Below are 14,743 nucleotides of genomic sequence, written 5' to 3'. Positions count from 1 at the left end.
TAACGCGGCCGAACAGACTAACAAACCCAAAGCGTCAGTGTTTGAAGATTTCGGAATGAGACTCAAAAATCAACGTTCTTATGAAGTGGACCTTTAAGTAGGAGTTACATTACGCACATGACATAAGTTAAGTGTGTTACCTAAGTAACTCAATATTGTTTACTTTTAGTTTCAAACTGGACACGAAGTTGATTTTAGCTTCTTCTTGTTTGTGTTTGTTTGCTCATAAAAAACAAAGCAATATTCCCCACATGCAAAATTCAGTCTCCTGTACACACACATGCACACACACACACACGACAATGACAGAGGTGAATGAAGATTAATTTTTTACACAAATGTGAATAAGACCAATTTTCTCCGACATTCTGAGTTGTTATTCTGACTTCAGAGGGCATTCGTGTGAATTTTCACAATCGGCAAACGTTCTTCCGATAATTCTGACAGCACACGTATGCACAGTTAGTCTCAACCCCTCAGATTCTTGGTCTTGATTGTCTCTGGTCCTGGCCATGACTTTGTCTTGGTTAAGTGGTCTTCACTACAGTACTGATAATGACTGACAACCACTGAACCACACAAGTGATTGACAACCAGTGGACCCAATCAAACCAGCAGCCGAAACAGGAAGTAGACTTCTAACTAATACAAGCTAACGCCTGGTGTCACGAGTCTTGAGTCCCATTTATCTCCTGCTGCTGTTTTCCTGCTTTACTTTGTGTCTCTGCTTCCTGTACCCACAAAAAAACACCTACATGCAGATTGAGATAAAGAGCCATTGGTAGCTATTAGCTACCTCAACTCTTAAAAGCCTTCTAGTTCTGCCAATAATCACCGTGCTACTTGAGCACTCTGAATGTAGCTCAGTTTTGCATTTTGATACATTTTTATGCAAATGTAATGCCTGATGGTATATGAGCCGTCTGAAAGCTTGTTTCCTACATGGCAGCAATATGAAGAGATATCCCTATGAAACGCAGTGCCTTTATCTCATCTGTGTCTGAGTAAATGATGGCTCATAAGACCTCCTGCGGTGGCTCTGGAGGTTAATGAGTTCAACCACACATTGCAGAAGTTGTTTATTACTTGTGGCTGGTGTCTTTGACAGTACTGTTATTATGTGCACTCATAGTGATAAAATTCAAAACAGTTTACAGATACTCTTCCTTCGATGATTCAAAAAGCGCATACTGTAAGATGTTTATGAGTTGGCAATGAGATAAAGAGGAGATAACTGCATACTGTTTCTATATGGTTGGTTTTATTATTGCTTTCATGGGTTCCTTTATGTAAAGGGGATTTTTGCTGAAACCACAAGGCGTGCCAAAATTTTTTAGGGGAAACACTGCACGCATTCAAATCAGCGAGTAACACTTTAAACCTGCCTTTCACCTATACATTTTCGCGAGACGGCTGAATCTTTTGCCGTAAAACTGTATCACATTGCATCATCATTCTCCACCCGATGTGTAGACAGTTTACTTGACTTGCTGTCATAATCCCAGTAAAGCCAGTAATTATATAACTGTGTCCTGTAAACATGGCTACTGTTTTACACGTGTTGATAACCACATCTAGATACCAAGAAAAGGAAACGTTTCTCAGTGTTTAACAATGGAAAAATTGCAGACAATGAGCGATGAAAGAAGCTGTTGTTTTTTTGCAGCAAGTCACCGTGTCAGTTGAGAATTTCCTTTGTGTCGACGATGTGTTCGGGGGATGTTGCATGAATGGGCAGTCAGCATTTAGGGTTCAAAAGAAAACAGCAGCCTGAGCTCCTGTCTGTGTGAAAACCAAGGCTACGGTGCTCTGTATCAAGTGCCATTGTTTTGGTAATAGTAAACCTGGGGCACTTGCCAGGAGGCATTAGTCATTCATCTAACAAGTTCCACAAAACAAACCACAAAGTGCTCCACTGTCGACTTCCTCTTATTGAATTCTGAGCACATAAGCACATTTCCAAGTGTCTTACAGCAATGTATAGACTTTCTGATGACTAGCTACCTGAAGTATGGCTGCCATGTTTGTTTATTTGTGTGTTTTCCTGACAGGAAGCCGGCTCGTTTGGTAGCACGAGGGAGAGAATGAGGAGAGAGAAGAAGGGAGGTGGCGGGTGAAAGGCGGATAGGAGGGGATTAGGGCGGAGTGCAATTTTTCAGCAGGCCAGGCATACGACATGATCTCTAATTACCCACAAAGCACTGTGTAACCCGAGCCACAGATTAGGCTGCATTATCAGGCTTAATAAAACATGACCATCTCTCAGTTTCACTCCCTTTCCCTGCCCTGCTGCCACAAACATTTGTTCCAACTATGACATTCACAGTGCCTTTGCTAAGCAAGTACGCCAACTTTAACTGCTGCAGTTTTGACTGCAGAATCTCAAAATCTGAAGTGATTGAGATGAAGACGAAGATGACAAAAAGTTTTGATATACAAATTTGAATTCATATTTTAGACTTCCATATAGTTTTTGTGTAAAATATTTGGGAGTTTTATCTCTTTGAGCCTCGAGCAACCTTTGGTCAAACTCATTTCAAGATTCAAAACCACTGGTTTATTATATCAAAGTACTTTGAATTTTATAAACTTAGCATAAGTAAAGTGGAGTAAAAACTACAAAAAAATAGAGTGGAGTTGAAGTATAAAATGGCCATAAGATGAAAAGACTCAAGTCCAAGTACCTCAAATTTGTACTTAAGTACAGCACTTGAAAAATTAATTACTTACATTCCACCAATGTATATGATATGGCAATTTAACATGGACATGGGTACTTATACTCAAGAGCTGAAAGAAATACTAAGATCTTATATTTGTAAGAGTATCAATACCAAACTGTAGAAATACTTGTTACAAGTTCAAGTTACGCATTTCAACAATATTTGCCTCTGATTTATAGCAAAGCAGATGTGTAAAATAGCATAAAATTGACATAAAAAATGTACTTAAGTAGAGTACTTTAGTAAATGCTGTATACTTTCCACCACTGCTTATTCTTTCCATACTACATTTTGTTGTACTTTATACGTAAAATTGTCAGACTTTGACCTGTTGCAGAGTATTTCTACCGTGTGGTACTGTTACTTTACTTAAAGGTGCACTATGTAGTTTTGGGGATCAGAAGAGAAAGATCTTCATTGACTGATTTTTTTTTTATGCCTAAACAAACTAAATATACAAACTCTCTTTGTTTTCATGACTCAATAAGCTAAATAAACAAACTTCAAACATTAAAGGACAACACAATGTCATACTGTTTTACTTTATCTATATTTGGCGGACCCCGCCACCTTTCTGGCTTCAAACAGCGTTCTGGGGACCTTATTATCGTCTGAGAACAGCTTGTTTACTCAGTTATGGAAAACATAATTACTTCTGAGTTTGTATTGTTACCTCATTAATATTGTAAATATCAAAATTCTGAGTTTGAATTTCTTCTCCAAAACGACATAGTGCCCCTTTAAGTAAAGGATCTGAATACGTCTTCCACCACTGCTAATTTGCCAGCTACACACACAAAACCATGCATACACACACACATATGCACACACATACACTTTACTTGCCTGGTTCACGTGGACTGTGCCAGTAAGTGCTGCTTTAGGCTATGGTTTTTCACTACTGTCTACTGTGTTATTAACAATTCTATAAAAAGATCTGCTCAAGTTTCCCTTTCCTGTGTGTTAACAACCCTACCGAGCTGCTGTGAGGTTGTCGAGGCCGAGTTAAGAGAAAGAGGCAGTCAAAGAAAGATGGAGTCCTCGACAGCATAACACCACTGGCCGTATATCATAATTTCCAAAATCCTACTTTTCTTTCCTCTGTTTGTTTTTTCATAGCGACATCAGTCATCGATGTGGCTCGTGGCCAGCTTGAGACTAAATAGGACGACAACACAAAGAGAGGGCCTCTTTCTCTCACTTTCCCTCCCTTTTCTCAACCCACAAGTCTCCTCTAACCTCTCTACCTCTGTTTTTCTTTAACAACATCCAGCTCTTTTCTTTTCTCTATCCATAACTCTACAGCAACTTCTTCCTGTTTTAGGCGATTCCCATGTCTTAAACCAAAGATAATAGCTGTGCAAGAACTAAAACCATAGTATTACCACTGTACTTTCTGTCACACTTCTCTCTCTGCCCATTGTAAACGATCATGGAGCTCATCATTAGCTCTCAAAGAGGAAGAATGAGCCACAGTTTGATTACCTCGGTGGCTCTGTGGGCTCCCGCAGTCTCTGCTGACTGGATTGGACGCAGACGATTACAGCCTTGTGCTTGCAATTATATCTGCCTGCTAAATATGTCACACATAATAAACACATGCTCCTGACAGACAAGGGACAAGGCGAGACAGTCACAGCTGGGGAAAGAGGAAAAGAGAGCAAATTCAGGATCATATGGATTTATCTGCCCTGTCGTCCTCGAGTGGCAAACTCTCGCAGTCCAAATCAATGCATGTCAGTGAACTAATGGAAGACACCAGCGCTCAGGTTAGCATTTAAAGATCTGCTAGTGATTGGAAATCTAAAAAAGAAGTATTCTGATTGATCGCCCAAAAGAATAAGACTGATGAAAAATACTCACATTATTGTACTTTTTCTGCGCTTGGACCTATAATTCAACTTTCATATGGGTACTGTCCCTGCAGGCCGCAGCGCAAACATGGCACTGACACCAGGCCGATAATATTTGTAAAGGATATTCAGTGAAAACAAGGGAGGGAAAGGGCCTTAAATCCCAGGCAAGGAGCTTATACCATGGCCCATGATGTTTGCACAGGACATACCTCAGGAAGCTGAGACAACTGGGAATGTTTGTCCAGCTTCCAGCCTCTTCCATGCATACATACATACAGTACATACAGCACAACCCATACAGCTCACTTCGTACATACATACATATACACTGATATATATACTGTAAACTGGACATACATACTGCATATCACACAGTACATAGGCCTTCTCCACAATTAAGTACTTATCGTATATACATTTTATCTTACTAACTTATCCATGTGTGTACAAGACCTCATTAAGTTTTTGCTGATCTCGGTATTGGCAGTTGACTTATCCATGATTGTTTTACCCCGTTTCCTCAACATTGCGAGAGGGCGTTTTTCCTAATTTTTGTTAATTTTGTTAATTTCTTACGGAATAACAGTTTCTGAGTAAGTTACAAAGTGCAGAAACAAGTGATTGGGGGCGGGGTGGCTATGACAGAGACACCATTCACCCTAAAACAAGACTCTGTAGCGTCAAAATGATTTTGAAGCTGATATTTTAAGGTTCAAAAGTTACACACTGTTGCTTTAAATACAGGCTTGATTGGATTAAATGGGACTGTTGGGCCTTGGCGGAGGTATGCACTCTACTGAGTGCCTTCTGCTTGATTTTTTCTTTTTAACCTTCCAGTTCCCATGTCTGATTATTAAGAATTAAACGTTCATTGCTCTTTGAAAAGGTGCACTTGCATTGTTATGCTATTATTTTGTCACATCAGTGGCATAAAGTGGTGTAAAATGACGATAATACATTGAACACAATTATTTCTGGGTCAATATATTAAGCAGTTGTAGCACATACAGTACATATATTTACAAGGGCTGTAACTGCTGATTATTTTAATCACTGATTCATCTGTTAGCTCTTTTATCAGTGAATAACGTTCCAAATCCCAAGGAGGCGACTTCAAATGGCTTTTTTAAAAACCCTGCTAAGATTCAAAAGTCAAAAGATTTTTCATTTAAAAATGACGTAAATCAGAAAAACATTTCTTGTCAACTGGCTAATCTAACTGACTTATCAGATCAGCACATACAATGTATACAGTACATATATACATGGCCTATATAAAGAAGCTCTCTTGGCACTCTTACGCTCCTTCCTGTTTGTCTACATTTGTTTGTCTTTAGCACAGAAACACTGGCTGGCTTCTGTAGGAGCTCATATGTACAATATCTGTGTTATGTTGTATATTGTAGCTTTCCCAATGCATATGGCAAAACAAAATAAAATCTCAAAATACTGTAGCACAGCTCAAAACTCTAGAAAAACAACCATATTACATTATGAGAGATGACCAACATAGATAGATAGATACATAGATACATAGATAGATAGATAGATAGATAGATAGATAGATAGATAGATAGATAGTTTCACCATGCCATCACATGTCCTTCCCTCTGAGCATTTGCAGCCATTAACAAACATAATCAACATTTAACTAAACACCCATGGGCCTACTCTGCAGCAGGTGCTGCCTCTGTTTCTTTTCCTTTCTTCTTCTGCAGTAAGAATGAGAATGCCATCGCACTGCCCCATGGGAAGGCCCGGGCTGACTAATGTAAGCACACTACAGCGGGGCGGCTGGTCTTAATTACGGTAACAGACGCTGAGGGGGACGCGCTGCTACCCACCGACGAGCAAGTAGCTCAGCAGTGCCAGGGCCAATAATTAGCACATGGGTAAACCCCCCACCACCGCCACTACCACACACACATTCATACTGTCACTCTCATAACCTACATCAAACACAAACATTTAAAGGCCAAACAAAGAGGTATTTGAATGGGGGAAAAAATCCATTCATGATCCAGCATCACGTGTCTCATTTCCTTTCATCAATATTTACGTCTGCCTACATCTATCAGAACTAATCTCAAAAGACCCCCAAAATGATGTAGACACCTTGTCGGGAGAAGGACTTTTCACAGAGTCACCTACAGTAAGTAAAAAGAAATATATATACGAGGCAAGAAATCTCTGTGCCATATGCCGGCTGTGTGACTCAGCCAATGTCAGAGCCAATTCCAGTTTTATTGAAATGATTTCAAATGGTTGGAATCCCTATTAAAAATCTGCTCCGTGTGTCGGGGCGGGGAGAATATGATTTAGTGGCTGTTTTTTGCCCCCTGCTCGCTGTGTGTCACCGGCCCTTACTGTGGTATGCATGGCCTTCCTCTGCACGGGGGCTATGAAAGCAATTGTGATTGTGATTCCGTAGTCAGCAAAACGCTTGAATGGCCCCGAGTTAGCATGCGCACACACACACACACACACACACACACACACATAGACACAGTCCCCATACTGGGCCACTGATTACTTCAACCCATTTGACTCTCGCTCATCCTTTGATTCTCCCTTTCTGCCTCTCTGTCACATACCACAGAGTTTGTCATTAGCTAATAGCGACAACACCACTCAACATGAACATAATACCGCAGCCTGCATCACAGCCGCTGGTTAATTCGTCAGCCATGTTTAAGTACTCAAGGTATTAAAAAAAAAAAAAAAACCTTGTACATATAACTAAAACTAACAACAAACATGTTTATTCAAGAGCTTGTCTCGCTTGAGGATGATCATATGATGGGAACTGACTGAATATGTTAATGCAAAGCAATCAAACCCTTTGCTCAGCGTACACAAAGGCAGTCCTGTAATAAAAAAATAAAACTAAGATAAGGCATTCAAATGGAGCGCATCACTCCCCGGCTTATCTGAGGCAGAGGAGACCACCAAGTAACAAAGCCAGCTCTTCAGTCATGCCCTATCTAAGCAGTTATCAGTTGTTGGGAGGATATATGAGCTGGGTGGGGCTTGGATGTATAAACACAGGGCCTACTCTAGTCTGTGCTCTACTGCTATACTGTAGGCAGCAGCTCAGCTCAGCTCACCTCAGCTGCAGCAGCAGCAGCAGCAGCAGTCTGCACTGTTTGATTAAGGTATTCAAATAAAGAAGCAGACACTGTGTTCCCATTTCACAGAGCAAACTGACAAACAAGTCACCACAGCACAATTACAGCTGCACATGTTGCATAAGACGCATCTTTACACTTTAAATGCTTTTTAAAGAGACAGAAAGTACAAATTAGTGCAGTATTTGCATACTTTATATGAGCATGTAAGGCAGCATGATAACATGGCACAGTTTCTTGTTACCATCAGAGCACAAAGCTGTTGGCATTGTTCTGTATAGTTCTCCTTGGCTGTCTGAGAGTGGCACTGTAATAAAAGCCACGCACACTCACAGCGAAATAAAGTATTGAAAGTATTGAAGTAGACATCTTCAGGGTTATTTATGGATCCCTCTGAATCATCTCAATCTGCACTTGAAGTACCTTCCCTGCTCATTTCATGCATCTCTTTCTTTGCGTTCTTCACCTTTTTTCCTGCTCTACAGCGCTGAAGTTCTCAGTGAATACAGTCGTAGCCAGCAGCACAACGATTCATGTCATTTAAACAGCGCCAGTCGATGACAGACGTTGGTTCACATCTCCTCCTCGCAAGACGTTTCTGTTGATCGTGGACAACACCGCCTCGGTAAGGGAAGTGATTCACACAGCGACTGGTGATCACAGTAATTATCAGCACATTGAAGAAGGTGAAAGAAAAGAATGCAACCAGAAGCTCCAAATGAGCAGCGTGACAAAGGCTGAAAGCATGAAAAGCGGCACACGTGTTCCCTGGAAGTCACATAAACTCGCTAATTACTCAAACTAGGCTCGTGTCCGCGCACAGCATCCAGAGTGAGCCGGCAGCACACAGAACAGGTTTGCAAATAAACAGACTATAAAGCGAAAATAACAGCACATGCTCATTTTATCCAATTAAGCTCGTGTGTGACTCAGATTAACACTGTAAATTTCACAGCGATAACAGGAGAAATGTTTTCTCAGGCTGTAAATTGCTTTAAAAAAAGAGAAAAGAAAACAGGAAAGTGGAGCAGCCAGAGAGAAATAATTGCTAAATCTCAATATGGTTGCCAAATTGTAACCATCCTACCAAAAGCCTCCTTTTATTCAAATTATTTTGACTCTTTTCCAATAATATCATCCCCAAAGAATACTCTCGAGTTCAACAAATTCACCAACAAATTCGCCTACAAACCAAAAAATCCACACAAATATGCAAAACGAGCCCATGAAAAAAATTGACCTTAATGCTATGATTAGCCTTTTTGCCTCCACGCTGCTTCAGAGAGTGACCTGGGCAGAATTAGAAATTGGCCGAGCAGGCCTGTCAGAGATGATTAGCAGCAGGCAGATCTGATCCGTAGATACAGTACCTACATAACAAATCAGATGTCTCTTTAATGCCACAGCCGGTCTGACAAGCCTTTTGAGGAGAGGAACTTGACCTCGTGCGTCGTGTTAACAGGACACCAAATGATCCCCGCTGCTCCCCCCGGCCTTCATTTGCATTGCTAGTGTAGGTAGTTAGTGTTACACGTGCGGTGATGAGCAAATTGGAGAGAACCCCACTCCCTCCCTCAAGCAAAGGGAGATCTCAATAATTCAAAATGAACACTTGTCATTTTTTGAGGGGCGCCACACTTTTGGTATCAGTGACAGTTGTTTGGTGTCACTTTCTCCCTGGTGAAAGCACTTTATATCACTTCATATCTTGCGGCTTTGTTTCCAGGATTCATGCAGTGTGCGGATATCAGCATATTCTTGGGATTATCCGCATGGAGGATGATCCTAATTCGTTTGACCTACAAAAAAGATAGCCCGTGTGCGGAGAAGACAGTTATATGAGCCCATTTGTGTGTCACAGGTGTAAACCGGCCTTATCGGTAAATGTTTTATACACATCGACCTTATTTCATCTGCGAATCAGGCTCAATAAAACTGTCTCCTGCTTGTTTTTATTGTTTTTTTTGTTGCACCAAACATGCAAAATGTGGCCGTGGCACCATTTTTTCAAACAGGGACATGATGTTTTCAGTTGATAACTGGAATTTTCCGTTCAGTTACAGAGATTTTCCATGTGCCCACACAGCGAAAGACAAACATCCCCAACTGTGTGTATTCCACTCATTGTCATACCTGAAAGCCATCTTTATCTGAGAAGAAGAACTCCATCTTTAGCTCCTCGAGCTTCATCTGCAGCAGCAGCAGGTCAACAACGAGATGCCTGTTGAGCTGTTACGTTCCCACCACGGTAAGTGGCAACAACAGAGTCTAATTCTGTGATTACAGATGGCTGAGACCCTGGTAGCACGGGTGGAAGCTGCAAGTTTGTTAATTAAACAGTTTAAAATAGTTTTCCTGGTGTTTCCACAGGGTATATCTTGCTTTTTTTGCTGCTCATTAGTACTTTTTTGTGAGCTTATCTTACTTTGTGGGGGGTTTTCATCTCCTGCAGTATGGCAGGCTTTCAATTCAATGCGCCTAAAGACCCATTCTTTGGTTCTTTATCACAGGATTATTAAAGATGGGACGACGACTTGATTTTTTCTTTGACAAAACATCAATAATGTTGTTTTAAATGCCACCTGCGCACTTGCAGTGGAGTGAGTGCAGGTCACAAGCCCAACAGCGACGGGGTGTCAACCCTGACTGAAGAGTAAAAGAGTGATACTTGTAGCAGCCAGACTCTGTGGTTTCTCCTTACAAAGTAATTAACAGAACATTACTGGCACACATCCATTTAATCGTTCAACTCCCGGCGGATAAAGCAAAAAACAACATGTAAGCTATAAGAAATCATTGAGAGGGAAGATAATGCTGGAGCACAGAGCAGCAGAGTGAGGGCAGTATGGATTCTATACAGCCTCTGGTATTCCACATCGGGTGGGACACTTAATGCCAGCTTTGTGCAAAAACACAACTGCACGATCTCACCGGGGAAAATAACATAATCACCATGTTGGCGAGAGGAAAAAGAAAGTTGGACTACACGCTTTTCTTTTCAGCGACAGAATAGAATGATTGCAGGTTTCAAACACAAACCCCGCGTCTGGATTAAAAGGCAGCTCATCCCACAGCTCGGGTCACTTTTTACTTGCTGACACTTGACATTTTGTTTGTTTGTTTGTTTGTTTTTTTAAGAGTGAGCGCCCCGTGGATAAAAACGCATCCAAAAGCGTGCGTTTTTTTTGTTTTTTTTTGGCACTGCGTGAATGTTGCAGGCGTGTATTGGGCTCATATGGAGAGACAGGTGAGACAAGAAGCGTTTCGATGCACGAGCAGCACACACACACAGAGAGAGACACACACACACACACTGAGAGAGAGCTTGTTATTTACCTTGTTCGCGTGGTAATAGTCCAACGAGCTCAGACAACTTGGATCAGTCGGTAGGGAGCATGAACCCACATTTGCCGGGGGCGCAGGATAAAATCTCACGTCCATCTCAGGTTGTGCGAGACTGAAGGCATGAAATCACTTTCGGCGTCTTTTTGACTCACTATTGTCTCAGCAAACACAACGCCGGAGCAGGAGGACACACGCGCGCACGCACACGGAGCAGAAGAAGTGGGGGAGTGTGTGCTCGGTACTCTTCCCTCACATCCGTTCGCGGCCGAACTTCGGCACCAACTCTGGTGATGATGCGCAGTCCTCCTCCAGGATGCGAAGCGCTCGCTCACTCACTCAAAAGCGCAGAGGACACAATTTCATGGAGACACACGTGTTGGCAAAACTATCCCGTTGAGCAAATAAAAGCACAAAAAAAAGCCCCTCCAACTTAGATCCTCTCTTTTTTTTTCTTTCTTTTTCTTTTTATAAAACCTGTGTTAAGTCAGCAGCTCGTGAATGCGCAGCCTCTTGTTTCCCCCCACTGCTCTCAGGACTCCACACGGGCTTTGTTATGGAGGTGCATATTCTTGCATTGGTTCCAGTACAGAAGTGGTTGGACTTCCCTCTGCCATGCGACCTCTGCCGATAATAAACGGGAAAGAGGAACGGAGGGAGAAGGGGGAGGGGAGATTGGTGGCTGCCTTGGCAACCGCTCTCCTTTCTGCAACTGCGCGCTTCTGATTAGCTGGAAATGTAGTGGTGTGCACGGCTGTGCATTATAAAGCGCACTCTGCCTCCATCAGGGCTTCATAAAGGGCTTCCATTTGGGTTATTGTGCCAAGGCGGATGGGAGGAGGTTGCGCGGAGTCTCTCTCTTGTAGTTCTACCATGTTTTTATTATGTTTTTCTTTAATATTAGTATTTTATTTGCGTGGCTACGAGCTGAACCTGTTGTGGTTAATGTCTCCCGATTATACAAAACCCATTACAGTCTGTAGCCTGGAGCAGAGAGCACAATTCACTTGGATAGGCCTCTGCAAATAGGTTTAAGCAAAGAGATATCTCCATTCTTATAAAGTTTTTTAATAGAGTTTAATTTTCATACGGCTGATTTTTTCTTTTTTTCCATTTAATTTGAAGTCAGTTTTCAAAAAAGAAAAGTTGTTTTGTCTCCAGTTGTGCCTGATTTTTAAAATGTAGTCTTTTGTTTTATGTTTTGTATCAAAAGAACATGTTTAAAAAGATAATAAAATGCACGCAACAGTGCAGAAAAGCACACTTCTAACTGTGAGCGCTGTGAATATGTACAGGGAGGTTTAATCTTGTATTGCCATGCAGTTGCAAATGTGTGTGGAGAGAAGCCGGGGCTGTGAGAGCCGCCTCTGACAGCTCACTGAATGTGATGGATAGCACACCCTTGCCCTGTGATGTGCATGCACATTTGATGTTGAAATGGCCTATCCATGGGACCATTGTCTTTCAATCATGTCAAGGCAAAGTACAGAACAGAGCACATTTTCTGCTGCCTGGCGTTATTACTATGCCACAGTTTACAGCACAATCCATACACCCTGCCTCCTGCACAGAAATGTTTCTGGTCCTCCCCATGCTGTTCTGTTTAAAGATACCTAATTTGATCTGTTTTAAAGATGCAGCGATGATAAATCCCCTTTATCACTCCTTAACGGTGCTGCAGACAGGCTTTCATTAGTTGAACCTGCATGTGAATAAAGGGAAGAGAAGGGTACAATTGTTTTTACACAAACCGTGACAGCAGCATCTGCCCACTGCTGCAGCTTTTATCTTCCCAACCTTCAGAAATGCAAAAAAGCAGGTCATTATTTCAGCAGGTCTATTATGTTACAGTGCAACCTCTTTATTTTACAGTGTGGGCCTTCGCTGCTGGTAGGTAGGCACAGCCTGCCACTCTCCGGGCCCGGCACACAGAGGGTTAACAGCATGGCTCGGTGCCATGGCTTCATGGGAATGGAATGTGGAGTGCTGTGTGTGCAGGGCTCCTTTCCCAGCATCCCTCACTGCCCAGGCGCATGCTAATGATCAGTATTATTGAAGCACAATTGATGGGCTAGCAACCAAACAAGAGAAACTAATTACTACTAAGGCTTTATTGTCCTTTAATTACTGAAGCTCTATGGCAATTAGTGCTGCACAAAGACGCAGGCCTACTTTAATCTCAAATAAAAATGTGATGCAGATGAAAAAATTTGGAAGATGAAAGGTAGATAAGATAATTTGGCTGTCGGTTCGTCCTGCAGAAATGATGACTGATTTGAGTAAAAGCGTGGGAGAACAAAAGAAGTGCTGAGGGTTGCGCTAGTTTAAACTGAAAAATCATCTCGAACTGGATCGGCATCGGATATTTCTGTGACCTTGGATTGCTAAATTTAAAAGTGGATGCTGAACATCTCTTGCACAAAGTTTGAGCAGAAAAGAGCCAGTTTGTGATGTCATTAAATGAGGACTTGTAAAGCTGCTTTTACAACAAACAGAGAGAGCAACTTTGTAGATAGTTTCACTCTCATGAGGCTGATCACACTACAGAGCAAACTGTGCAGAGCTGGGAGGCATAAAAGTGGCTGTGTGCGTTGTTAACGACAGTACGGCTCGTGTTACACTTCATCAAATGTTTCTCAAGGTTTTCTAACCAAGTATGAAAACCACGATCTTCTTCTGCATCTGTATCATGATTTAACTTTAATTTAATTGTCAGTTCTGTTCATGTAGCAGTTTGATTTTTCATACTGAGAATTAAGCACTTTCACTTTGAGCGCTCAGTACAAACTTTTCACAGTTTGGAAATTATCGTTGAAATTAAAGGTGCACAAGAAAATTCAAACCCAGAATTTCAATATTTACAATATTTATTCAGGTTTAAACACAAACTCAGAATTTTTTTCCCCCCATAACTGAATAAACAAGCTGTTCTCGGAGGAAAATAAGGTCCCCAGAACACTGTTTGTAGCTAGAAAGGTGGCAGGGTCCGCCATATATAAACAAAGTAAAACAGTATGGATTTGAGTTGTGCTTTTAAGTCAGTTTGTTAATTCAGTTTATTCAATCATGAAAACAAAGACGGTTTGTTTATTTAGTTTGTTTAGGCGCTCTTCCAATTTAAATGTCTTCCCCAAAACTACACATTGCACCTTTAAGTAATTACAGTACAACAAAGCTTGAAGTCATATGTGTCCATCTACTCTGAGCCTCTACTGTAATATGTTTCTAATGCTGAGACCTCTTAGTCTACTGCCTCACATAGCACGACACAAAAGAAGGAAATTGCATCATGTTTTATTCTAGGGTGAAAATGTAGGTGTGTGTGTATGTTCCAGTATCTTCCTATGGTGAACTCATGATGAAGTTGAATGTGCGCTGTGTAGTATTGGAAAAGAAATCCAAATGCAGAAAGGTAATATTTGAAATATTGATAAAGTAATAATACAAACTCATAAATAGTTGTTTTTTTTTCAGACTGTATTTCCATAACTGAATAAACAAGCTGTCTTCAAAGGAAAATGAGGTCCCCTCGAACAGTTTAAAGCTAGAAAGTAGAAGGGTCCTGCAAATAAAAACAAAGTAAATAACTGTGAAATGGTGCTGTCCTCTGAGGACATTTTGTTTTATTAAGTTCATTCAGTCATGAAAATCAATTAAATAAGACTCTTCCGTTCCAATTAAATATTCTTGCCAT

At 41.3% G+C, this 14,743-nt stretch overlaps 1 protein-coding gene across 2 annotated transcripts in view; it reads right to left on the bottom strand.

Annotated features, from left to right (window-relative positions):
* LOC311265090 (TOX high mobility group box family member 2-like) overlaps positions 1–11,672 on the bottom strand; it is an 86,157-nt gene extending 74,485 nt beyond the window's left edge. For both annotated transcript variants that reach the window (XM_084366423.1, XM_084366424.1), the window contains exon 1: positions 11,044–11,672. In XM_084366423.1, the coding sequence (XP_084222549.1) occupies positions 11,044–11,148 (105 nt within the window). In that variant the 5' untranslated portion in view covers positions 11,149–11,672. The remainder of the gene's footprint in view (positions 1–11,043) is intronic.
* Between the last annotated feature and the right edge of the window lie 3,071 nt (positions 11,673–14,743).

The sequence above is a fragment of the Pagrus pagrus genome (genome assembly GCF_965226575.1).
Source record: "Pagrus pagrus genome assembly, chromosome: 11".
NCBI lineage: Eukaryota > Metazoa > Chordata > Actinopteri > Spariformes > Sparidae > Pagrus > Pagrus pagrus.
The sequence above is the reverse complement of the archived record's forward strand: the minus strand, read 5'-3'. Positions and strand labels throughout refer to the sequence as shown.